This window comes from Pleurodeles waltl, chromosome 4_2 (assembly GCF_031143425.1).
Source record: "Pleurodeles waltl isolate 20211129_DDA chromosome 4_2, aPleWal1.hap1.20221129, whole genome shotgun sequence".
In the NCBI taxonomy this organism is placed as follows: Eukaryota; Metazoa; Chordata; class Amphibia; order Caudata; family Salamandridae; genus Pleurodeles; species Pleurodeles waltl.
Window position 1 is genome coordinate 1,025,201,469 of NC_090443.1, and position 27,795 is coordinate 1,025,229,263.

The following is a 27,795-nucleotide window of genomic DNA, read 5'->3' on the forward strand; positions in this document are numbered from 1 at the left end:
TGTCAGCCAATGGCCGTGCACAGCAGGGGTCGGGTGCAGAGATGGCTAATGGCCAGTGATAGCAGCCAACCCCCGCCGCACACAGCCTATGGCGGTGCACAGTGGGGGTTGGGTGCAAATATGGCTAATGGCAAGTGATAGCAGCCAACCCCCGCCGCACACAGCCGATGGCGGTGCACAGCGGGGGTTGGGTGCAGGGATGGCTAATGGCCAGTGATAGCGGCCAACCCCACCCGTACACAGCCGATGGCGGTGCACAGCGGGGGTTGGGTGCATGGATGGCTAATGGCCAGTGATAGCGGCCATCCGCCGCCGCACACAGCCGATGGCAGTGCACAGTGGGGGTTGGGTGCAGGGATGGCTAATGGCCAGTGTTAGCGGCCAATCCCCGCCGCACACAGCCGATGGCGGTGCACAGTGGGGGTTGGGTGCAGGGATGGCTAATGGCCAATGATAGCACCAACTCCCGCCGCACACAGCCGATGCCCGTGCACAGTGGGGTTTGGTTGTAGATAGGAGATAGTCACAGGGTTTGATGCAGGATATGATAAATAACAACAGAAATCCATTAAAAAACAAACATAAAAGTGAAGTTATGGTTGCATTTGTTTTAAAAACCCTAACATGTATTTAAATAACATAATAAATTCACTGTTAAAACACATAAAAGCGCAGTCATGGTTAAAACAAACACATCACCTTAAAACCATAACTCTGACTGCGATCACACACTGCTTACCTTACATATGACATCATTGATGACATAAGTGATGACATCTCAAATTACTTCATTGGTGAAATCACTGATGACAGCCACAGAGGTCCCAGTACTCTGTATTTGGCAGGGTTTATTGGGGGTCAGATGGAAGGCCAGGCCCTCTCCACTAGGCCAACCCTCTCTGAGCAAGAACACCCACACAATGCACGACTTTTGGTTGGGTCCATTTGCAGTGATGAATGAAACTGGGATGGAAGACTTTTGCTTTTTTTGTGAGAATGTCTGCATGGAAATGGTGCTCACCCTGTGTCACTCATAAACACTCACTAATTTTGTATAGGCAGTGGTTCCCAACATTTTGACTTCTGTGGACCCCTACTTTATCATTACTGGAACCCGGGGACCCCCACTGAATCCTTCTTGGATTCGGGGGGACCCCCCCCACTGAGCCATTACTGAAAGCTGGGGACCTAATCTGTTAATATTATTTCATTTTCTAAGCAGTCGCAGTCCTCCTGAGGAGGCTATGCAGACCTCCATGGGTCCCCGGACCAAAGGTTGGGAACCACTGGTATAGGGCATACCTTTACTGACCACAAACTCTAGAATCAACAAAATCCACGCTTTAACAATGGCAGCAGTCCACAAGGAGCTGCCATGGGGCAGAGCTATGATATATTAACAATCAAGGCGTATAATGATGTTTCATGACTATGTGGACAGAAAAACTAGAAATCAATCCAGGAAAGGTGTGCATTTAAAGATAAGCAAATAAAGCAGTTACTGGCAGCACACCTCTTATCTCGTTGATAACCTCACCGGCTCAGGTGGTTCTTAGCACTCCCACAGCCAGGGCTAATAAACCGTAGATGAAGAAGTGTAAAAAAGAAAAAAACAAGGCAGGAGCCATGTTACATATAGGCACCCAGGATCTGGAACAACATCCTCGTATCCATCAGGTAACACTTGTTAACTTGAAGCTGACCTTTGACCATGTACAGAACTCTGCTTTCTTTTGGCTACGTTTATGCTATAACAATACCACATGCATACATACAAGGTGACCCAGAGAAGATACTTAGAATATTATATCAGTCAAAGTTCACTGTTAACATTTGATGCATGCTGTTAACATTTGTAGACAGAAAAGGTAATCTTTGCAATTTCCTTTAACATAATTCTACTCTGTAATTGCAAGTTACACGTTTCCAGAGCGCCTCCTTCACTTCCTGGTTTCTCAGACTGTAGATCAGGGGGTTCAGCATAGGATTTACCAGTGTATAAAACACTTATACAGCCTTATCTTGCATGACTGAGTCACTGGAGGGAAGTCTCAGGTACATGAACAGAGCTGTCCCATAGAACAAAAACACGACGGTCAAGTGCGAGCCGCAGGTTGAGAAAGCCTTGGGTCTCCCCTCATTGGTACGCATCCTCAAAATAGCTGCCATAATATAGACATAGGATATGATCATGATCAGAAGAGAGGTGAAACCAAAGATGAAGCCCACAACAAAGATCAATGTCTTTCCCACAAAGGTGTCAGAGCAGGACAGCTTCAGGAGCGGGATCATGTCACAGAAGAAATGGTTGATAGTGTTTGGTCCACAGAAGGAATTGTGGAAGGTGCTCCCGGTGTACACCGCCGCAGTGAGCAAGGCTCCAAGGTAGACGGTGGCCACCAGCTGGATGCATACTTTCCTGCTGATGATAACTTGATACAAGAGTGGGTGGCAAATGGCGGCATAGCGGTCATAGGCCATGGCGGCCAGCATGTAGCCTTCTATAGAGGCAAATACACCAAAAAAATAAGTTTGAGCTGCACATGCATTGAAGGAGATCACCTTCCTGCTAGAGAAGAAGTGCACAAGCATCTTGGGTGCAATGACGGAAGAGTAGCAGAAATCTGACAAAGACAAGTTGCTGAGGAGAAGGTACATAGGGGTATGGAGACGCGGTTCAACGGCAATTAATGCTACAATGCTGATATTGCCAGCTACGGTGACAAGGTAGAACAGGAGGAAGAGGACAAAGAGTGGAATCTGAAGTTTCAGCTCATTGGTGAGTCCAAGGAGGATGAACTCCGTCACTGAGGTCTGGTTCTTTACTTCCATGTTATTATTCACCGTTGCCTGGTGGGAGAAGATGCAGTAGGTTAGTTGAACTCTCCTGATTAGTTTTGCTTTTATTTATAATGATTATAGCCTTTCTATAAAGGCTTCCACACTGTAAGGCATGCACACAGAGGTGTCATATAGAAATCACATATAATCCAGGAGTAACAACAATTCCAAAATTATAATTTCACATTATAAAATGTAATTTTTCTTTGAGTCTATATTTCATACTAGTAGTAATTCGTATTTCTTCTATGTTGGAAATTAGTCCTTCCTGCATGTCCTAGATTAGTTTAATTGTATGAACCCATTTAGCTGGCATTTTGGACCTCTGAACAATGAACAGTGAAAAAAATGCTGTCAGTGTTTCATTCCATGTGTCTCTCCCTAAAATATGGTAACAATTTATGGGCAATTCATGGATAAATGTGCACTACCAGTGCAAAGGACATAAAAGTCTAATACCACATGTGAGACCATAGCAATGCTCTTGCTCTCTAATCTGAAGGTGGTCATGTGACATTGCAGGTAAAACCTCCATCAAATGGACAATTTAAATCATTTTTTGCTCAAAATACTGAATTTAACATTTTTTTTACTTACGTGTCACTGCACCAAGTAAAGGGTAGGCCATGCTGCATAGCATTCAAATATAAAGTACAAGTAACACCCTTACATTTCAAACAATGGGCCTGGTTTAGAACTTGGCAGACGAGTTACTTTGTCACATCAGTGACTGATATCCTGTTTGCCAAAATACCCTATTATATCCTATGGGATTTATATTTTGGCAGAGGAGATATCAGTCACTGTTGTGACGGAGTAACATGCCTGCCAATATCTAAATCAGGCCCCCTGTTTTGAAGGGCTGGAATACCAGGGAAACTGCCTCTTTTTACACATTGGCAAACTTGTGCAGTTTCCCAAGACTATTTATTTCCAACTTTGGCATTGAAATAGATGGAAATTTCATTCTCCTAAATTAGTTAAAATAAAAATCATTAGTCAATGTAGTTTGCATGTTTCAGGAGTATTTTTATAAGCTTGCTATTTTTCCGCCTTAAAATAAAACAGTTTCACTAGTGACTTCTGCAACTGAAGTGCAGCGTGAGTGCTTTCACACCTGCTTGCAGCCCAGAAAAGGTGAGACACTTCCACAGAACAAGCACAAGGTGGTGACTGGAATGCTTGAATAAATGTCAGCCAGGGCCGGACTGGGAAACCAAAGCAGCCCTAGCAAATTTTGTTAGTCCAGCCCCCATACGGTGCGTAACGAGTGAGCGCGGCGAGCGAGCCTGTCCATTACAAGGGTGGTTTGGGGGAGTCTTCTCCCCAAGAAAATTTTGGGAAAAAATTGCAAAAATTGTGCATTCTACAACACATAGTAAATGATGACCTTAAAGTGCACCACGATACCTAACCCAGACAGTTTTTAAATAGGCATTTTTCAAGTGTGTGGGTTAAAGGTCCAATTACAAAGTCTGCATCTAAAATGTCAATGCGAGTACAGTTAAGAACCCCTTTCAAGGGAGTAGCCAGAAAAATAAAATATCCCCTACTTTGCCCCATATATAGTAATAAATGTGCAAATAATTGAGTGATCAGAACTCTTCCTCAGAAGTGCCATGGGAATTGTACCTCTTGGGATAATTTGCCGAGATTGGTGCAACATTACGAATCTTGCAGAAAGATTTTAAAGGAACTTGGGCAAAAACTACACATTTGCCAGTACTGACTTTAATTTTTCATTCATCCTTTCCATCTTCTTTCTTTCCATTTGTATTTCTTGTCTTACTTCTTTCCATCATCTGTCCTTTGTTTTTATCCATATTTCATTCTTTCTTCCCTCCAGCGTATTCCTCTCTCATTCAATCTGACCTTTTCTAGCTTTTCATCCTTCTTTATATCCCTTCAGTCGAATCAGGCTTGTAATGTTCCTTCACACAATCTTTGCGTGTTTTCTTTTTGTATTCCTTCCATTCATTAATTATTTCATCTCTTCTTTCCTTCAGTCGCCAATCCTTTGATGTCACATTCCTTCTCCATTTCAATATATTTTACTGCTTTACTTCTTTCTCCCATTTCATTTTTCTGTTAATTTGTTGTTCCCTCCTTTACATATTTTTCCTTACTTCCTGTGTCCCTTTGTACCCTCTTTCCTTCATGTTTGTTTTTTCTTTCTTTTCTTTATACTGTCTCGCTTCATTTGCCTCTATCTTATTTTTTTCTTTGCCATTTTTAATATTTGTAATTTCTCTCTGTCACCCTTTCTCATTCTGACTTGCATTGTCCTCCTAGCCTGAGCTAAAAGTTAAGAAGGGTCATACAACTATTGATTCTGCCCCTGTAGCGCCCCCGCTTAAGCTGGTGTAGTGTGTGGTTAAGTATGCACCTGCCCCCTTTCAATAAGTCACGGTGTCATAGTTCAAAAAAAGGTACTGCAGGCATGTTGAAAAGCAATTTCTGTATTGATGTATTAACAAGGAAGGAAAAGTTTGTTAATAATATCATCCTCTTGTCGCGTAGGTTCTCATTATGCTAATGAGGCTACTGGATTTGGGAGACAGGATCACATGGATTGTGGGTACTAAGTATGATTCCACACCACGTGATTCCTGTCGGCCTAATCTGGGTTTTCCACTAACTAGCAGCGCCTCATCTGTGGCCGAGATGAGTGTGGCAACCGGGCGCATGACAAAAAGACTCCTCAGGGGAATCGTGGTCAGTCAGATCCCATCCCACACCACAGTTTGTTTTGCCATGATTTACAATACACATATTCCTCAATTATCAAATCGTAAAAGCCTTAAAAGCCAAATTAGTCTTTCACGCTAGCCATTTATTATCTTCAGAGTCTGATCTGGAAGACAAGATCAACTTGTGAATATTTGTGGGCAGGACGCTTCTCGCTGAGGGAGGGCCAGGGCCAGCTTTAGTGCTGATGACTGACAGTGCAGCAATCTTTGTTGGGCCATCAATGATTCCCTATCAGCCTCCAACAGTGCCCCTCATCACTCTTTCTCATGTATTCCATTCATTTTATAGCGCCTCTCATACCAGTATAGGGTGTCGGAGCAATGTACAACACACACATACAGAGAAAATGAATCATACATGTGTAAATCAGTGCATAGAAAATGTTACATAAGACAAAAGGGAACAATAAGGTGTAGGACTCATGTGTAGTCCGTATTGGTAGGACTTTTCTAAGAGTGCTTGGTCTGGAAAAGCACAAACTCAGGATTTAAAATGTACCACAGTGGTTGGGATTGGCTTTGCTAATAAAAATTGATTTCTATCCAAACCCTTTTTACAAACATTAGGTTAATGAAAGACTGGGAAATACATGACCTTTTAACATGTACAATGCCGTCTGCATACAGCTCTTTGATGACACTTCATAGGTCACTGTGCTATATTACACTTGGAACTTATGAACTGCAAGCAACAAAAGGATCTCTGTGACAAAAGCAGTAACCCACTGACCTATGCACATAAAATACCTGCATGGTGCACATTCTTTTCAGCAGACACATTAACCCTCTGTTCTACTTTATGATGAGTCACAACTGCCACTACACAAAACTCTGATCTCTTGCTCTCTAGCAGGAACATTAATCACCACAGGTATAACACTTTTATTGTTGCCTGAAAACTGCTGCATATAAAACGAATTTGGGTGCTTATACACTCATAACAAATTTCAAAAAACAGTTTCTCTGGGAGGTTGTAAGGGAGGGGGGGCAATATTGCCGCACTGCTGGAAAACCAGCCCCCAGTAACGAAGTCGGTCCCCAGTACACAAAACCAGACCCCATCCCTACAGGAAGCGCCTGATGCCCATCAAGGCCAATCCGCCTTGATGTCAGCCACTGTTTTCCCATCCCTCCCCAACTGGATCGAAACTTTTACTCACTGAATGCACACACGAAGTCTCTCAGTCTTCGGGGATTGCATCTCAGACTGTACCTCCCAGGCTGTGATCTGGTCGCCGGGGCACCAGTCACCAATGATGTCAGAGGGATCAGTTCATCTGTCAGCGACGACTTGTCCTCCCTACCATGCCCCCGACTTTCACTGGCTGACCATTCTGGTACCGGGTCCTCTGTCTCCAGATTCTCCAACAGCAGTCCAGACTCAGTCTTTCGAAACCATGAGATGTTCCGTTTCACTTGTTCAGTCCCTTTCTCAGCTGTTACCATAGTTCCAGCCACCTCGGTCACAGTCCATACTCCTGGCTCGTAGGGGGTGTGGAATTTCCATCCAAGCTTCCGGTCTTTAATGATCCCCCGGTCGCAGACTCAGATGTCTCTCACCATAGCACACCTCTTTTTGCTTGCCATATCATTTATCTTCTGTCTCTTGGCTTGCGTTTGCTCTGGGCGATAGGGAGCAGGCCACCACCGTGGATCATAGGAATGGTATCTCGCCTTTGCCCAGCAAGCATCAGTGCCCATGGGGTCCGGCCAGTGGTACAGTAAGTGGTCTCTCCATATTCGCAGAGGAATTGATGAAGCCTAAGTTCCGGGTCACCGTTTTCCAGGATGGCAATTCTGAGTGTCTTATTGAGTGTGCGCTTAAAGCGCTCGACTTCCCCATTGGCCTGGGGCCATTGTGGTGTGATTTTGCGATGTCTGATGCCTAGATGCCTCATCCACTCTTGAAACTCAGCCCCTTGGAATGGGGGCCCATAATCTGTTTTGATTTCTTCTGGGAGACCAAACATGGCAAATATTTTCTCAAGTGTCAGGCCCACATGCGCAAATTCCGTTGATGCGATGACCTCCACAATTGGATATTTCGAATATCCATCTACAAGAGCGAGAGTGATCTGGCCATCCGGAAAACTCCCAAAGTCTAGACTAACCTGTGACTATGGGGTAGTACAGGCTTCTTCCGTGATGACTGGGGCCGGTACTTCCGGGATGGCCGTTAATTGACAACCCGGGCATTGTCACACACACTCCTCAACCCCTTCTTCAGGACCTGGGAACCACACCTTCTCCCTCAGGCGCGCTTTCATCTTTGTCATCCCTTGATGTCCTCCATGTGCTAGCAGGGTCACCCGCAGTTGTAGCTGTCGTGGCATTACTAGTTGGTGTCCCCAGAGAAACAGGCCATCCGACGTCGTGCTGAGTTCATACCGGACCCTCCACAGTTTCATTAGCCGTTCTCGTTCGGCTGCCTTCCAGTTGTTCGTGTCCTGGAGGAAATTGTGCCATGATTCGCCCTCCAATGCTCGTTTCACGTGCAGCAACAACTCATCATCCAAGACAGATTCTGCAATTTCTTTTGTGCTGAGTGCCCTGGGACAACTCCCCTGTGCTTGCATATGGGTCTCCGTGTTTTCCTCGTCCTTGGTGGTGGTGGTTGGAGCCTGTTCCGACGGGTGCCTTGACAGGAAGTCTGCCAGATTTTTGGCCCCCAGTTGGTACACCACATCCATGCAGTAGTGTTGGAGCTGGATGTCCCATCTTTCAATCTGTGCAGGCGGATGTGGGTCGCTCCCCTTGAACAGAGGAATGAGTGGTTGGTGGTCGGTGACCACCCTGAAGCATCTTCCTTGTAGGTAGAAGTGGAAATGACCACGTGCCCACTTGATGGCTAGGGCCTCCCTCTCGGTTTGAGAATAGCGTTGTTCAGTCACTGTTAAAGCCTTACTGGCATAGGATAGGGGGACCCACCGGCCCGGCTCATTTTCTTGGGCCGGGACTGCACCGAGACCTACCAAACTTGCATCAACCAGGAGCTCAGGCTTCTTTTTGGGGTTGAAAAACGCCATGGTGGTTTCACAGGGAAGAGCTTCTTTGATCACCTGGAATGCTTCTTCTTCGTGACTCCCCCATGTCCATGGTGCATCAGCTTTGGTGAGAGCTTGGAGTGGCTCTGACAGAGTGGTCAGCTTTGGGATGAATCTGCCACAATATGTCACCATTCCCAGAAAGCTCTGTACCTCTGTTACAGTTTTTTTTGGAGCGGGAGCTTTCCTAATGGCACTGGACGTTCGCAGGTCCACTTGGATACCCTCCTGGTTGAATAAGTATCTAAAGAATTCAATCGACGTTTGAAAAAACATGCATTTGCCTCTGTGGAGGGTGAGTCCCTGCTCCGATAGCCATTGGAGGGTATACTTCACGTGCTGATGGTGTTCCTTGGCCATTGCGGAGTAAATCAGTATGTCATCACTGACATTCATAACACCCTGTAACCCAGACAATGTCTGTCGAATCGCATCCTGGAATACCACCGCCGACGAGGATATGCCGAAGCTCAGGCGTTTGTAGCATTGCAAACCCACATGTGTTGAAAATGTTGTAATGTGTCTGCTTTCCTCTGCTAGTTGGAGCTGGTGGTATCCCACGTTCAGGTCTAGCTTGGAGAACCACTTGGACCCATTCAAATCAGCTATGATATTGTCTATTGTGGGGGTGGTGTGCCTCTCTCTTAATAGCCTGGTTGGGGAGTCTTATATCGATGCAGAGCCGAATTTTCACAGGCTGCTTCGGCCTCTCTGCGATCACCATTGGTAATACCCACGGGGTGGGACCAGACGCTTTTTCAATGACCCCTTGTTCTTCGAGGCTGGCCAGTTCTTGTTCTACTAACGGCCTCAGGTGGAATGGTATTCACCGGGGCCGTAGGACAACCGGCTTCATGGCTTTATCGATATGCAGATTGATGGGAGGTGCTTTGAGGCACCCGAGTCCTGTGAACAGTTTTGGGAATTTCATTAGTAACTTCACCAGAGCGAGATGGTTGACGCGTAGCTAAGGGCCACTTGGCCCCACCCACTCCGGACGCCGGCAGAGCGCGGAGCGACCGAGGTGGATGAGGTGAAGCTGCGCTGCAGCTTTCCGGCCGCTTCTTTCTGAAATTTATTTACTCGAACCGGATTAAGCGATGGAGTTTTCCGGCAAGCAGCTGCGCTGACCCTGGCAGCATCAAGCCCTAAAGTCAGGACAGGCTCTGGTACGATTGACGAGAGCTGCGTAGGTCTCAGCTTCCATCGCGCCTCCGGGTTGACCTCCCCCGAGCCACAGCAGAGAACGTGAGGAACGGGGGACGCGAGCACGCTCCCTCCCTGGCAAGCGACCGTCGAAGCAGCACTATTACCAACGCTGGCATCTCCGGCTTCCCAGAAAAGAAAATGCAAGTAAGAGGAGGGGAGGAAAGGGCAAAGGCTGGAGCTGCTGGACATAACAAGAGGCACTAGGTATTTTAATCAACATTGTTTAATAAGTACACTAGGACGTGGTGCGGTAGCACTTAACGGAACTTTAGAGTGCATACCAAGTAGGATATAACCAGATACTGCTGGAAAGCACCGCTTTCCTCTTCCTTTACAACCTCACTGGCCTGTTATTGCGTGCAATCGAGATTTGGAGCTGGAGCATGCTCTCTACAGGAGCTGGAACTAGCGCTTATGCCAAAATGAGCATTCTGGTAGTGGCAGGGGAGTTCTAATGCTGTCTGCTATTCAGTTGGGTATTGCTGGTCATCCTCATAAAGATTCCTGGCATGCGCTCAGTCAAACTGTGAGGTGTGTTCTAAGGAGGGTGATACAGAATGCAATAGCGTTAGTAACAGGACTGGGCGAGTTGGTGAAAATACTTCCTAGCACTTTAAAAATAAACATGGCACCAAAAATTGCCTGGAACTCTGGAGAGTTGAGGGGGCCAAGATAACACATGCAGGGAAGGATAAAGGAGACACAGCTGGGGCAGCTAGGTGCCCTATCACGATAACGGTGAAATTAGGCAGGAAAAACATAACTGGTCCCGGCAGGGACGTCAAGAATGATGATGGTATCACTCCCCTTTCGGATGTCAGGGGGAAGGACAAAATTCAGCCCACAATTACATCCTTTCTTGCAGTAGGAGTACAAGAAAGTCATATTGAGCATTCATTGCCCCCTCCAGCAAACTGCCAACTTGTAGTATAAGCAGTACCTTCGGGAGCCAGCAGGGAGAGGGCTCATATCAAAGATAGTGAATCTCTCTTAAAGGCATCACAAGGTGTCAAGGGCGACGATGGCCGACCAGGTGTTTTGGACAATGGAGTGGTTACAAAGGAGGCAAAAAAGAGGGGAAGTGGATTCCCTATCAGTGAAAATGGTCACCAAATACAACGGTCTGATATTTCAGCTAGGGGGCAGGCGATCTGTGATAAGGGCGATATAACCACTACATTAAATATGGAAGCTTTGAACCATGTGGTGCCAAATTTGGTGACAAGGAAAATTGGAAATAGTATATAACCCTCAGATTGAGCTAAAGACAGCGGTGACAAATTTGACTCCTTAACAGAGGAGTCTGATCTCACCAGTAGTGAGCATAATCTGAGCGAATCTGGCAGCAGCATATCCTCCGAGAAGGAACGCATATCGTCAAGTAAAGAGCATACAGTACGACAGTGGCGACATCGCAAGTTTGTAAAAGAGTGGTCAGGCCCTAGTGAGGGCACTCAGCTCTCCACACTCAGTGGTAGTAAGACACTTAAATGGGATTACTCAGGTGTAGGATGTTGGCTCTCTATATACTATTTCAAAGTAAGAAATAGTGTGCACAGAGTCCAAGGGGCCCCCTTAGAGGTAACATAGTGGCAAATGTAGATAATTATAATGCTCTTTTTTGTGGTAGTGTGGTCGAGCAGTAGGCGTATCAGAGGGTAGTGTTAAGCATTTGTTGTACACACACAGGCAATAAATGAGGAACACACACTCAAAGACTTACTCCAGGCCAATAGGTTTTTATATTGAAAAACATATTTTCTTAGTTTATTTTAAGAACCACAGGTTCAAGATTTACATTAAACACTTTAAATGTAAGGTACTTCACTTAGATACTTTAGGAACTTTGAATGAAAACAATATCATGTACAGTCTTTGTTAAAATGGCAATAAGCTAAGTTTTGGAGGTAAGTAAAACACTTACAAGTCTCAAGTTTGGGGCATAGGCAGCCCACCATTGGGGGTTCAGAGCACCCCAAAGTTACCACACCAGCAGCTCAGGGCCAGTCAGGTGCAGAGGTCAAAGAGGAGCCCAAAACATATAGGCGCCTATGGAGAACAGGTGTGCTCCGGTTCCAGTCTGCCAGCAGGTAAGTACCTGCGTCCTCGGAGGGCAGACCAGGGGGGTTTTGTAGAGCACTGGGGGGGGACACGAGAAGGCACACAAAGTACACCCTCAGCTGCACAGGGGCGGCCAGTTGCAGTGAACAAAGCAGGCGTCCGTTTTGTATAGGTTTCAATGGAGGGACTCGGGGTCACTCTAGCGGTGCAGGTAGGCACAGGGGGGCTTCTCGGGACAGCCACCACCTGGGCAAGGCAGAGGGTTGCCTGGGGGCCACTCCTGCATCGAAGTTGGGTTCCTTCAGTTCCTGGGGGCTGCGGGTGCAGTGTTGGTTCCAGGCGTCGGGTCCCTTGGTACAGGCAGTCGCGGTCAGGGGGAGCCTCTGGATTCTCTCTGCAGGCGTCGCTGTGGGAGCTCAGGGGGGTCGTCTCTGGTTACTCACGAGCTCGCAGTCGCCGGGGAATCCTCCCTGAGGTGTTGGTTTTCTGCAGGTCGAGCCGGGGGCGTCGGGTGCAGAGTGTAGATTCTCACGCTTCCGGCGGGAAACGTGAAGTCCTTGGAAGTTGCTTCTTTGTTGGAAAGAAGTAGCTGGATTTGAACAGGGCTGCTGTTCACAGGTGTTTCTTGGTCCTGTAGTCCAGGGCAGTCCTCTGAGGCTTCAGAGGTCGCTGGTCCCTGTCGGATGCGTCGCTGGAGCAGGTTTTCGAAGTTGGAGACTGGCCGCTAGGGCTAGGGACAAATCAGTTGTCGTCTTCCTCCTTCTCTGCAGGCTTGTAGGTCAGCAGTCCTTCTTCTTTCTTGAGGTTGTAGGAATCGGATTTCCTGGGATCTGGGGAGCCCCTAAATACTGAATTTAGGGGTGTGTTTAGGTCTGGGAGAGCAGTAGCCAATGATACAGTCCTTGAGGGTGGCTACACCCTCTTTGTGCCTCCTCCCTGTGGGCAGAGGGGCACATCCCTAATCCTATTGGGGGAATCCTCCAAACTCAAGATGGAGGATTTCTCAAGGCAGGGGGTCACCTCAGCTCAGGAAACCTTAGGGTCTGTCCTGACTGGTGGGTGACTCCTCCTTGTTTTTCTCATTATCTCCTCCAGCCTTGCCGTCAAAAGTGGGGGCAGTGGCAGGAGGGGCGGGCATCTCCACTAGCTAGGATGCCCTGGGGCGCTGTAACTAAAGGGGTGAGCCTTTGAGGCTCACCCCCAGGTGTTACAGTTCCTGCAGGGGGAGGTGAGAAGCACCTCCACCCAGTACAGGCTTTGTTCCTGGCCACAGAATGACAAAGGCACTCTCCCCATGTGGCCAGCAACATGTCTGGTGTGTGGCAGGCTGGCAGGAACTCGTCAGCCTACACTAGAAGTCGGGTATGTATTCAGGAGGCATCTCTAAGATGCCCTCTGGATGTATTTTACAATAAATTACCCACCAGCACACACAAGCTGTGAAGCAGTGGGCATGTGCTGAGTGAGGGGTCCCTAGGGTGGCATTAAATATGCTGCAGCCCTTAGAGACCTTCCCTGGCATCAGGGCCCTTGGTACCAGGGGTACCAGTTATAAGGGACTTACCCGAGTGCCAGGGTTGTGCCAATTGTGGAGACAAAGGTACAGTTTATGGAAAGAACACTGGTGCTGGGGCCTGGTTAGCAGGGTCCCAGCACACTTTCAAATCATAACTTAGCATCAGCAAAGGTAAAAAGTTAGGGGGTAACCATGCCAAGGAGGCATTTCCTTACATCAGGTATCAGACTAACAGACATATCCGCTGCAAATGGTCAGCAGATGAACAATAGCAGCATTGAAGGGAATACAGGCGATCTGGCAAGTAACACATGCACTATAAGTATCGAGTCAGGGATGTTGCAGTCAATATATAATTCAATCAAGGAACTCCAAACAGAGACTAGGATAGAGAAACGCCGTGCAAGGGTTGCTACAAAGCGTCTTCAAGGAAAGGTTCGCAAGGTGGCAAAGTCATGTGCTGAAATTGAAGCCAAGTTAAACACAATGGAGGAAAGGACGATGGCAGTTGAAGCGGACGTCGAGGCCCTAAGAGAACAGTGTGTAGCACAGGACGGACAACTGACTGATATAATGTGGAAACTGGAAGACCACGAGAATCGGCAGAGAAGAAATAACTTACGCTTTTTGGGTATTAATGAAGGAGTGGAGGGGAGCGATATTCAGGCCTATATGATCAAGCTTCTATGGGGGGCCTTTCCGAAGCTCGCAATTGGGACTGGGAAACTGAGGTTCAGCGTGTTCACGGGTTCCCGGTAGTCCGTCGAGAGGGGGGGCACTTAGCAGAATCCAAATATCCTAGGGCCATCTTAGTCTTTTTCAGAAATTACTTACTACGACAGGCCATATTTGATAAAGTTCGTCCAAATGCCCCACGTAGTGTTGAAGAGATAACCTTCTTTACCCGGCCAGATTTCTGTCATACAACTGTCGAGCGAAGATGGCGGTGTCGACAGTTGATCAAACCATTTCAGGACAAGGGAGGTGAGGCCTATTTGCTGGCCCCCGCTCGTTTAAAAACAGTAGTGAATGGTAAAGGAAGAGTGTTCACATCAGAGGTTCAGGCAAAAGAGTATCTACTGGGGCTTAGAGAGGTAAAGAAGTGAGGGATCAACCTCTCGGTGATATAACTCGAGGGGCAGATATGTGAAATTCAAATACGGTAGTCCGTGGCGGCGGGCGGCACACTCCTACGTGACACCAACATGCAGGCCAGCAGTGGTCTGATTGCTCAGCAGGGTGGGGGGTGGCTGGATGGGAGGGCGAGGTCCCGACCAGACCTCTTGGGGAGAGGGTGGGGTGGTTAGGTGGGGACTGGGGAGGGGGGTGGAAAGGGGGCACAGAGGGACGGTTTGAAGAAAAAAAGCAGAAAAGAAAGGGATAATGTGATTGGTAAAATTAATGAAGCAGAAAGAGAGAAGAAAGATACCCGAGGTATGATTCAAGTAGATAGAGAAGTGTTTGAAAAGAGGGTGGGGAAGAAAAAAATGAAGAAAAAAAAATGACTAGGCTTCGAATAGCATCAATCAATATTTGTGGATTAAATGATCCCCAAAAAGACGAAAAATTGCAGAAGATTTTAAAAATCCTCAGGGCTGACATATGCTGTTTACAAGAGACCCATGTGGAATACAACAATAGTGGAATTTTAGGCTCACTGGGTATGAGAGTGGTTGTCTGTTCAGAACAAGGTGTTAAGACTAAAGGGGTGGCAATACTAGATCAGAGTAATAGATTAAAATATGTAAGACAGAGGGCAGACAAGAATGGAAGATGGGCGATAGCAGAATGTCACTATGGAAAAGGATGCTTTACCCTATGTTCTATATATGGTGGAGTAACAGATGATACTGGCGTAATGGATTTCCTAGCAGTGGAGTTAGCAGGATGCCCCCCCCTTATATTCTTTGTGGGGATTTCAATTTTAATGGATCCTGGGATGGACTGCAGGATCTATTAGCTATTACATCTAAGGGATATCAGGGTCATAAACCACGGGTATATAACGCTATGGTAGGGTTGCAGAAGGAGTTAGGGTTACTGGATGCCTGGGTAACGCTGCGCGAACCAGATCCTGGGTATACTTATTATTCGGCCCCTCACGCAAAGTTGGTTCGGCTAGATTTCTTTTTGACATCTTCTGATTTGCTAGTGCGAGCTGGGATGGAATTGTATCCACAGTTCATGTCAGACCACAACCCACTAGTTATAGACTTGGATCTAGATGGTCTTGAGCATAAGATTAGGAGGTGGACCTTCGAAAGAGGGCTTCTTAAGGACCCCGAATACTGTGTCCATATGAGGAAGTGGATAACTGAATTCTTGGAGATGAATCAGGGACCGCTCCGCTTGAAACGGTCTGGGACACCTTAAAGGCAGGAGTCCGGAGGGAAACCTTAAGTTTTAGTCTAAGGAGACAGAAAATTGCCCAAGCTTCAATGAAGGATACACACACGAAGCTTAGCACTGTAGAAAGGCAGCTGATCATAGCTATAGAAAGGGAGGAAGACACAAACAATACTCAGGAACAGATTGCTATCGTAAAAGCAGCAATAAACGAGGCTACAGCAAGGAGAATAGCGGAAAAATATTTGGCTAAACGCACTGAAAGGTACAAATACGGAGAGAGGTCTGGGTACTTGTTGGCGGTGGGAGCACGCCATAAAACAGCAACCAGGGTTATAAGAGAAATCAGGGATCAACAAGGACGAGTAGTAACAGATGCGGATGGGATCAGGGAAGTGTTTCAGAGGTATTATATGGAGTTGTGCGACGCTACACCTCCGTGTACAGAGGTAGAGATGTTGGAGTTCTTTAGTTCAATTGAGACTAGTAAACTGTCAGGTGAAGACTACTTGAATGTGGAGGGACATATCGACAGCTGGGAATTAGAAATGGCAATGAGTGATCTCTCCACGGGGAAAGCCTCTGGCCCTGATGCAATTCCCTTAGAATTTTATAAAAGTTTCAAAACACTCTTGTTTCCTTTGATGATGGAATTTTTCACTCAAGTGCAAAATGGTAGCAAAACCCCGTCATCTTGGGATATGGCTACTATGGTGGTTTGCTTGAAGAAAGGGAAGACCCCACAGAACCCAGGTTCATATCGGGCAATCACATTGATAAATAGCGATGTAAAGATTTATTCAAAGATTTTTGCCGCTCGACTATCCAAACAACATGGGTTTATCCCGGGGAGAGATACTACCGAACATATTCAGAGGGTCATTACGCTTTTCGATGCCACAGAAGTGGCGGAAGAATCTATGGCTGTCGTGCTGTTAGACGCTGAGAAAGCGTTCGACAGGGTAAATTGGAATTATCTGTGGCAGGTATTGGAAGCTTATGGGTTTGGGAAGAAATTTATCTTAGCAATGAAAGCTATTTATAGGTCCCCTGGGGTGCGAATACAGCTAATGGGAGGGCAATCTGAATGTATTCAAGTGAAGCGGGGCACCAGACAGGGGTGTCCATGCTCCCCATTGTTATTTGCTATCTATGTAGATCCCTTGCTTAGACAACTAGAAGGGAATAGAACGATTTTGCCAGTTTGTTGGTTCGGCTGGGACACAAAAGTCTTGGCATATGCAGATGATATAGCTGTTATAACTTCTAAGCCAGATGTAGCATTGAAAGAAATAGAAGAGGTGACGAACAAATTTGGGATGCTCTCTGGCTATCTGTTAAACAGAGCAAAAACCCAGCTGCTGACTAATAGACATGTGAGTACACCGGATAATCGGATGGTTGATCACGCAGTATACCTTGGCATTGATATCACCCCAAGGGTAGGAGAGATTGTTCATTTGAATTTGGACCCGATATTAGTAAAAGCTAAACAAGATTTGAACAGATGGAATAATCTACATATGGCCATAATGGGAAGATGTAATATGGTTAAAATGATCCTCCTTCCTAAACTGATGTATATTTTCCGCGCTATTCCATTGAGCTTTATAAATTCCCGGCTTGCGGTGATAGATCGACTAGTAATGAGATTTATATGGGCATATGGCAAATGCAGAAGGGCAACCAAGTTTATGTCTTTACCTCGGGGAAAGGGGAGGTGGTCTCTTCCAAATATGAAATTGTATCAACTCGCAGCAGTCTTTCAGTATATGCGCCCACTAATGGGGGGGAGATGGGTAAGACTGGGGTAGAATATTGTCCAAACATCTATGAGCTGCTGGTAGGACCAATAGCGAATGGAAGTTTGTTAACCTTTCACGAACCCGGGTATTACAAGAAAGTACGATATAAGGTACTGGAGGCTGCTTTTAGATGCTGGAGACCATGCCGGAAGAAGAATCGGCTAGGAAGATTTAATCACTATACTGTAATAAACAATAACCCGTCCTTGCCTGAAATATTTAAAGATAACTATGTTGCAAAATGGGCTTCGCTAGGCATAAGAAGGCTAGGAGACTTCTTTGATGATTTTGGGGTTAAGTCTTTTGAGAATCTTCAAGAACAGTTTGGACTCGAGCAAAGGGATTTTTTTAAATATTTACAGATAAGAGACTTTTTGAGTAAAAAAAATGGGGGGGGGCACAGGGATTCATAAGCAATCCCTTTTTGGAGGATAAAATCGAAAAACCTAATATAACAATTAGACTCATTTATACATCATTGATGTTATAACAGCGCAATGATCTAGAGAAACATAGCAAGAAGTGGGAGGACAAGCTTGAAGATGGGGGTATCAACTTTTTTAAATCACTGGAGCTGGGATATACCATGCTACTGTCTTCTTCGCTACAAGCACAGCACTATAAGACGGTGTTTGATGTATATTATACACCAGCTCATCTTGCTAAATGGTGTGGATTACAAGGGATAAATTGCCCAAGGTGTGGGGTATTTGGAGCTGATATTACCCATATGTTTGCTACTTGTGAGAAATTGATGGCATTGAAAGATGGTATTCAGCTTGTGTTAAAAGGAGTAGTGGGATATGAAGTCGATCTTACCCCTGATATTATGGTCTTGAGGGTCGCAGAGAAAGCAGGGTAAAGGCACAGAGCCTTTGTTTTTATGGCTATGGCAGTTTATCGATTGTGCATCTCCTCTACATGGTTGGACCCACTACCCCCATCATGGCAACAGTGGCTGGGCAAATTGTTATCCGTGTATCACCTTGCAGTTGCTCTGTACGAAGGGAAGGGAAGATCGGCGAGGGGAAAAGGGAAGGCAATATGGGGGCAATTTCAAAAATAGATCCTGGCTCATTAATGGATATTTGGATGGTTGTGGTTAAAGTGTCGCCCCTCAACGGAATGTAAATCGAGTTTTCAATTTGACTATGTATTTATTTTTGATTTTCTATGCTATGGACCAAATTGGTAAATTAATGTAATCATTTCTCTTTCCTTTCCGAAAAGAAAAAAAAAAGGAAATGTCATTAGTAGTTCGTCTACTTGCCATTCTCTAATGCTGTTCGTAAACATAACTAGACCTAGTGCCTCTGCCGCTTGGCTGCCAAGGAGGGTGTCTGCATCCCTTTCGACTACATGGAAGGTGGTGTTGATTGTTTGGCCCTCGGCCTGCACGGTCACTGCCATGCGTCCCTGGAGCGTCAATGGTGTGCAACCCCATATGTGAATATTTTGGTGTGTGAGGGCGTCAATGGTGGAGGGGGAAGGAGGCAGTGATATTGTTGCACACCCATCACATTTACTGAGGCTTCAGTGTCAATGAAAGCTTTGACAGGGGACCCTGCTACTTCAATCATGCATGTGGGCTGGGGTCAGGGGCGTGGCCTGAGGCCGATGGAACAGCACGCGTAAAGCGGAGCTCCCGACGGCCTCCAAACTATAAGCACTTATCCTGATCCCCGACCCCCGGCCTTCGCCCAAAAAAACAGTGCGGCAAGTGGGGGAACCCCCGAGGTGGTAGATGGTCGCGAAGCAAAGAGCAGAATCAGACGTAGAAGTACGATCGACTTGAGCTGCGCGGCGGGACCGCCCCACAAAATGGCAGCCCAGGCGGCGAGCAGCAAGTGAAAACGGGCTCTGTCGGAAGGGAGCGGCACCCGCACGCAAAGACACAGCGGGTAGAAGAGGGAAGCGATCGCCGCACCGCAGATGAGAAGCGGCGGGCGGAAAGACGGATCTGGGCCTGGGCCACACGACGGCACCGTGGGGAAAGGTGACGGCCCCCGAGAGAAGCGGCAGTAAAGATCGGGTTCGGGCCGCAGGGAACGGCCCGACACGAGAGGCAAAAAGGCAGATGAAGGAAATTACCCAGGCCCACATGCTGGAGGAGAGAAGTGGAGGGCTCCGGCGAAGAAACAACCTAAGACCCGGAGAGAGAGGAAGCTGCAGAGGCACATAGGGTCGAGGCTGGAGACGCAGGCCTGGGGACCGGGCGATGGACCCCCAAGACATACACTAACTATACCCTAACAATCAGTGAACCAGGGGGACTACCGGCCAGCAATGGCGCAGAAGGCTATGGCAACCAGAGCCCACAAGACAACGAACGGACCAGAACCAAGTCGGGGAAAAGACCCAGGCATACCTATACGAGGCTATAAGTATAGGTAATACAGCAAGGGAGATAGACTAAAAGCCCTCAGCCTTGAGACAAAGAAACAGCGACGGAACAAGAGGCTGGCCTAGTGCATATGCTTTGGACGTGTAGAACAGTGAAACACTACTGGGAGGAGATATTAAACACTATCACAACAATATCAAATAGAAGACTCCCGCCCACCCCAACAGTGATACTACTAGGGGGTTTCCCCAGACCACATCGGAAAAAAATCACGAATAAGTTCATAGACCTAGCGTTGATATTAGTGAAAAGGGAGATTACAATGCATTGGAAAGACCCAAGAGGCCCGCAGATACCAAGATGGAAAGACACACTAGTCAAATGGGCTGAGGCAGAGGGAGAGGTCCTACACAAGAAGTAGCAAAAGGGACAGGAAGTGTAGAAGGGACCCGGGGATGGGATGACCTGCTCGATCGCCTGAAAAACCCACAAAATGATTCTGAGGAACGAAGTGCATCATCAGAAGAATCAGATACCACAGAGGACTAGCAACAATGGCATATACATATACCAACTGTATCAAGCAAGCCTAAATAGGACTATGGGGGACAATGGCTGGGGGGGGGGGAGCAAAATAAATTTAAAAAAAAGGGGGAAGAACATAAAGTAACAAAGGACTGGAGCAGGCACAGGGGAAGGGGCAAGGGAGGGCAAGGGGGGACAAGTTGTGTATTTTTCAATTGTTGACAAGAAAATCAATAAAAATATATTTTTTAAAAAATGTGGGCTGGGGTTGCCGGCGTCATTTCAGGTCTTTGGTAAACTATATTAGAAACACCTCTTCTTCTTCATCTTTTCCGGGAGAGGAGGCTTCTAGTGTATGGCACGGTGCTGAGCAGCACGCACCTTCTGCTACATGATCCTCTAGTGATAGCTGTTTGCTCGCCCTGATGAGTAGGCGCCTCCCTCTCTCTCTTCTTCCCCTCATTCCTCTTTTGCAGATGGCTGCAAAATGATTCATCTTTCCGCAGTTGGAGCAGGCTCTCCCTTGCGCTGGACAGGCTCTGGGGTTGTGCTCTTCCATCCCACATTATTCACATCGTCCTCCTAGCTTGGCGGGTCATATGGCCTGATTTTCCTCTTTGTTTGTTGCAGGTGTACTGCGTCTGCATGTTCTGCTTTGACCACCAGGGTCTTTTCTGGCATGTGTGACATTGCCATATCCATCTCAGCCGCCCTAGCTGTAGATAAATCATGGGACCATGCCATGATTAGGATTTCATCCAGGATGATATTAAGTTGTCGCAGGATCAGGCCTCTCAGCGTCTTGTTCCTGCACCCTTGTATGATCTGCGCCCAAAACACTTTTTGTTGGTCATCTTCGGTGCAGGTACTTGTCAGCTCCCTGAGGCGGGTGTAAAACTGATCTATGGACTCCCCTTTTTTCTGTCTTACTTGTCGCAGTTTGAACCGTTCGAAATCCGGGTTCAATTGTGGATCAAAGTGTGCGTTCAGGACCATCACCGCTGCGTCGTAATCATTGTAGGCACTGGTGTTTGACAGATGTCTAAAAAGCTTGTATATTTCGTCTCCCACGAAGTGGAGGAGCAGGAACCGCTTGACCGCTCTGTCCTTTTCACAGGTGGCCACAAAGTAATTCTCTGGGCGTCCGACCCATACCTTCCATCTCAGTGACTCCGGTGGCTGGATCTGCGAGCTCACTGAATGACGGGAGCGCACATGTCATTGTGCATTGTGGTGGTTGGTGGGTGGTTGTCGCTGGTTCATTCGTCATGATGGGCATGCCGCTTGTGTCTATTGTTGGCTACCGTAGACCTACTTTTCTAGCAGGCCGTTGTACACAACGCTGACGTCCACGCTGGTGATTTGGCACAATCTGTAGGTACCTTTCGTGGGGTACGGCCAGTGATTATGTGCCCTTTTGCTCTGCGGTCAAATGTCTTGGTGGAGCGCAACCGCCACCTCCGTGGAAGTAGTGTCACCTCATTTGCTTTGCCTTCATTCTTTTCGTGTCCCCTTTTTTTATGTATTTTGGTGCCAGCTTGTTGCTCTCCCAAGTATAGTGATGGCCGTCCTGTCCTGGGGATGTTTAATCTACGGCAGCTTTCCGGGGCACACTTATACCAGCTCTGTCAGGTCTGGAGTAGCAGTTGCCACGTGGGGTCTGGCACTCGAGCGTTGTGCGCAATTGCAGCGTGGCCCTGATTCCTCTGCCCCTTCTTCTTTTATGCAGGGCGTGGGGACGGGCCCACCCTTGTTACGGGTGCTGGGCACGCGCGGCAGCACTAAATTATCCCAGACGCATACCAGGTCTATATTTGCTGGAAGCCGAGAGATGTGTCTCTCTCGCTCCCGTCTTTATTAACTCTCTCCCATTCCCCTGCTCCCCCAGAACCTCTTCCCGCTTCCGGGTCGGGTCTTATGTGACCAGTCTAGAACATCTAGACTGCCAGGCTATATTACAAATTGTATCCCTAGTGAACAAAATTAACAAGACCAGTTGGAACTGAACTTTTGACCTTGGTAATGACAGGAAGTGGGATAAACATTCTTTGTGTTTAACCCATGGCCTGCTATCATCTTACGTTCAGGTACTTTTGCACAAGCAGGGATGGTGTTATAGAACAGTTGTTACACATGCAAAATACTAAGGCATTCCTTTTGACCACTACTTTTGAAACACAGACATCTTTTGTATGGGAGTGAAACTGTGTTTTAGAGGACAGCGGTTTTCCAAGAACTATTCTTTCTTTGCTGTGTTTCAGTGCCAAATATAAATGCACTGATGCTTTTGTGATTTAGTAAGTAAAATACCAATGGAATTAAACATAAAAACGACATGAACTCCATGCCTTTCACACTATCCATGGAGTGAGCAGAATCAATTCCTTTCCACCTCCTGGGGCTTCAATATATTAGTCAATAACACACAGTACATTGTTCCCTCAGTATTCAAGGTCATAACTCATCCCCCTAGTGCTCAGAACCCGACCATGTAATATTCTGGGAAATGTACTGCTGTAAATGCTCTTCTCTTTCTTGTGGTATAGTGTCACCTATCTCTAGTGGATTCCACCCAAGGAATCACTACAGGAGGGCAGTCGCTGAGCAGGGATCCTTACCATTAGATGACCAGGTAAACTAAAGTTGTAGAGCAGTTCCCAAGCTCACCCCTCTCCCCTCTCATCTAGGGTCAAATAATTATTTCTGTCCACTTGGGTTGGCTTAATTGGGGATTTACTTATTATTTGCTCAACCAAGGGCAGCAGAAAGCCCAGTTGTGATAGGATGTATTCTTTTTATCATTAGAGTGGGAGCTTGGCCTGTCATGGCGAAGGGTTGAACTCCGCCACTCTCGAAGTCCACACTGTCTTTCTACCCTCCTGGGGGAGGAGGGGCAAACCGGGATATGCCTCAAATGTGCCTAGCTAAGGTTAACAGAAAACTCACTAATACACAAGGGGTAAACAGCCTTTCTACTGGACTTGAGGGCCTCATCCCCAGTTGGACCATCTCGGGGAAGGAAACCTCACTGGAGACCAAGGAGGTTTATAGTTTTTTTATCAATGGGGTGAGTGGCCTATCTGTCATGACTCAGGGTGGGTCGGTCATACAGTCATTCTGCTCCCCTCTGGATAGCAATTCAGGACTTTACCCCAGTGTTCATCGCAGATAGGCAGATCGCACACTAGTAAGTCAGAAAAATGTTTCTAAATATTGGGGTGGTCCTTCCGGGTAAATCTGAAGTCCATACAGTCTTTCTGAAACCCCCCACCCCACAGGGGTCATAACAGACATAGAGTATATCCCCAGTCTTCTCACACCAGGAGGAGAAAGGACAGTAGAGTTCCACAGCTTTTTTTTGTTTCAATTACTTACATCAGGCCACACCCACTCTCCCCTACCCTGCAGGGAAAGTAAGCCTTTCTGCTGCCCTGGTGGTAACCAATTGGGAACATGCCCCATATATGTCAAAACTGAGGCTGAAAAACATTCCTCTCATGTTTCAAGGGCCAAGGCTCAGTATTTGGGCCAACAGAAGCAGGTGCCCAGGGTACATTACCAACCCTAGGCATTTCTAAAAAAACAAGAGATCCAGCAGACTCCTGCATGGTGTGGCTATCATGGATCCCAATAAGCTGTATTACTCAGAATACCCTAAAATTGTCAAAACTATCCCTAAACACCTAATTTCTGCTCACTTTCCATGGTTGATTACTGCAGTATTGGGAGCCAGTGGCCTAGCAAATGTGTTATTGGCCTGTGGTAAACCAGTGGCAAGCAACCCCGTAGCTTTAGTACAGTTTACTATGGTTTTTAAGTGTCACAATACATGCCACAATGCGCGGTGACCAGTCAGATCCCAGTGACAACTGACCAAGAACCGTGGAAACCTTGTCTGGCTTCCCCGAACTACAACCACGAGGCAAGTTCAAACAATAACACAAATGCATCACAATATTAAAATGCATCATTATAACCACATGCAATAGTAAATCACCTTCCCCTAAGAAATTGAAACAAAACAAAGATAAGAAAATAAAACAAAATGCGGTGCATATGTAGCCAATCAACAAGCAGTACACTTATCTTGCTATACTCGGAATGGAAGAGAATGTGAGGAAGGTATTAAATAATGAACCTAGGAGAAAAGGAGGTGACAGGTTAGTGCATGACAAAATCTTTGAAGCTATTTGGCACCTTCACCTCAAGTGAACTACATTTTGCTAAGGCAGGGCGATGTGTAGATTTACCACCTGCACTAGCGGTCAAACCATCACAACCCATTTGACCTTCAACTGCAGGTTGCAGACCTTGTGACCAATCTAGACCGAAAGCCAGGTGTTTTCTTCTTGCCTGAAATGTTGGCCTGTTGGGTCAATTTCACCAACTGTCTCTTGTTCCACCACCCCTTATTTTCCAGTAAAGCTGCACCTTTGCCACTGTACAGAGACTATGGAAAGGTCCCTATATATTTCCGCAACTGCAGGTTTCTAATGGGTATAAGGGTATATATTTTTGAGCTCTGTCTTCAGTGCAAAAACTTAAAGAACAAAAAATTGCCACCGAATTCAATTTTTCTCATTTACTTCCACTGTTTTTAAAATTTCGCCATTTAGGGGGTCATTCTAACTCTGGCGGGCGGCGGAGGCCGCCCGCCAGAGTTCCCCCCTCCAGAATACCGCACCGCGGTCGGAGGACCGCTGCAGGTATTCTGTGTTTCTCGCTGGGCTGGCGGGCGACCGCCAGAAGGCCGCCCGCCAGCCCAGCGGGAAACCCCCTTCCCACGAGGAAGCCGGCTCCGAATGGAGCCGGCGGAGTGGGAAGGTGCGACGGGTGCTGTTGCACCCGTCGCGTATTTCAGTGTCTGCTGAGCAGACACTGAAATACTTTGTGGGGCCCTCTTACGGGGGCCCCTGCAGTGCCCATGCCATTGGCATGGGCACTGCAGGGGCCCCCAGGGGCCCCACAACACCCCATACCGCCATCCTGTTCCTGGCGGGCGAACCGCCAGGAACAGGATGGAGGTATGGGGTGTCTGAATCCCCATGGCGGCGCAGCAAGCTGCGCCGCCATGGAGGATTCAGCAGGGCAGCGGAAAACCGGCGGGAGACCGCCGGTTTTCCTGTTCTGACCGCGGCCAAAGCGCTGCGGTCAGAATGCCCTGCGGGGCACCGCCAGCCTGTTGGCGGTGCTCCCGCCGACCCTGGCCCCGGCGGTCAAGGACCGCCGGGGTCAGAATGACCCCCTTAGTTTCTTGGGACAGCTTTGGGCCATCTGCACACATCACACCTTCCTGAATTCAGAGTTTTCATGTATAGCTTTCTGGTTGCACCAATAGGTTTGACACCTTTTCTCTCACAGTGTGCCAGTAGGTAGAAACCTCTTTGTATTTTTAGTCTGATCCCTTTGCCAAACTTTAAAAAAAGAAAGAAAGATAAGAAACATTGGCCACTGCTTAGAAAACGCGAAATTGGCAGTGACAAAATTATTGTTTCTTCTCTACCTGTTTCTGAAAGCTAGGAAGGTGGTGATATTTTTTGTTGATGTCATTTTAAAAAAGCAAATCAAAAAGAAGTACACAGTTCCTCAATACAAAACATCCAGGCACAGGTTCAATACCGGCAATACAAGTATTAGAAAGTGAGGGCCCTCACACATCCATATGATGTCATGCTTCATCATAGGGCCCGCACCACATCAGACCGGCGCTGCAATGTCTGACGGGCCCCCGGAGGAAGCACTTAGCCGGAGGTCTTGAACACCAGTATGTACCCGTGAAAAGGGGTTAGGAATATATTTAAACCTACCCTAAAGAAAAAGAAGCAGAAGAGAACACAAGAAAAAAGAGATTGAAATTGGCTCAAGGACCTCCTACAAAGTTAGTTTTAATTAGAGTGGAAGGCCTTGGTCAATGTTAAAAACAAAAATGGAGAGTGAGTGTGGAGTAAGGTTCCCCCACTCTCGACAAGTATGAGAAGACAAATTGTTAAGGGCACTTTACCCTACAATTGGTATAAGCGGTCAACATGTTTTGCGCCCTCTTTGTCCCTACGGATCGTGCGGAGCTACTTCAGGACCAGTAATCACATTAATTCTTCTGCTAGGTTACCTCAATGGGTTATTGAAGTGTAGAAGTTACTTACATAAGCACTACATCATCAATGGCATAAATAAGCAAACCTATGCAAAGAAAGAACAAATTGTCATAATGAAAAAATATTATCAGGACAAACTTGTCACCAACTGTTACAAACATCCAGAAGTGTTTTGTGACAAACAAGGTGATGGGTGTAGGTAGCCACAAGCATGCACCATTAGGCACGATAATTAATTCTTCCCCTCCCCTCCTAGGGAACGAGTTCCATGGGATCAAGCGGACCTCAGGACACACAACTCTAAACACAAAAAATTAGTGAGTATCTATGTAGTTGATCAGAATCAAAGTCTAAGTTCAATAGTAGATTAATATAATAGTAGCCTCTGGAAGAAATCCCCAAAGTTACATGGTCTCAACAAAGGAGATACATTAACAATCATGGGCTCAAAAACCGAGAACGAAAAGACACAATAGGGTAAAGAATGAAAACTGCATCTGAAAAGAATGTTTACACCCAAAAAGCGGGTTGGTACATGTGCAAGGCAGAGCAATGCTCGATTCTCAAAGGACAAATCATCATACTTTATGAAAAGACCCTCTTTCGTGCCTCAGAAGAGAGGGTTAAAGCAGTCAATATGTAGTTCCTGACATGCATAAAGCAGAAACAACGGGGTAAAACCAATTTAAAAAAAGAGAGACCAGACAATGACCAACCCAGGATTTTAAGGGTTTAGTCATCGATCGCTAAAATACAGGAATGTGTTCCCGTGACAGCTGACTATAGAACTCAGAAATTAGTGCATCATAGGAAACGGCATCCGCTGATAACAAATGGATCCTACTATAAATCGTGTTGGTGACCTGGTCCAGTTGATGATATATCAAGAAAGCGGGGGTAGAGACACCCGGTCTAGTTTAGTAGAAAATTAAGCATAAATGCTAATGCACAATAGTCACCACCCATAATGATATCATGGGCGTCTTAGCACAACAAGGGATTCCGCAACCCCAGGACAAGGAAAGGTAACATCCAATAAGTTACACTTACATGTTATGTGCGTGTCCGTAACTGGCAATCTACCCGGCACGCGTTGTCCCGAAAATGGTAATCGGGAGGTGTGTGCTTCAGTTAAGATGTTCCCGGCAAGAACGCAAACCAATCAGAAGAGAGGCAAGGCTTCTCTGCAGAGGGGCGGGGCAGGAGCCAAAACGTCCGTGTAACTTAAATGAAGGAAGGACTCAAGGCTGAACGCCCTT

The 27,795-nt window shown here is 46.8% G+C and overlaps 1 protein-coding gene across 1 annotated transcript; it reads right to left on the reverse strand.

The window, feature by feature from the left end:
* Positions 1 to 1,384: 1,384 nt before the first annotated feature.
* On the reverse strand, positions 1,385 to 27,676 carry LOC138294253 (olfactory receptor 5AR1-like). The gene is made up of 2 exons (XM_069233372.1): positions 27,587 to 27,676; positions 1,385 to 2,850 (listed from the first exon to the last, which is right to left on the reverse strand). The coding sequence occupies exon 2, from the start codon at positions 2,830 to 2,832 to the stop codon at positions 2,008 to 2,010; it is 825 nt and encodes a 274-aa protein (XP_069089473.1). The 5' UTR covers positions 2,833 to 2,850; positions 27,587 to 27,676; the 3' UTR covers positions 1,385 to 2,007.
* Positions 27,677 to 27,795: the final 119 nt, after the last annotated feature.

What these genes read in the sequence shown, in the direction of transcription:
- LOC138294253 (XM_069233372.1), bottom strand. Translation starts at nt 2,832, where the DNA reads ATGGAAGTAAAGAACCAGACCTCAGTGACGGAGTTCATCCTCCTTGGA.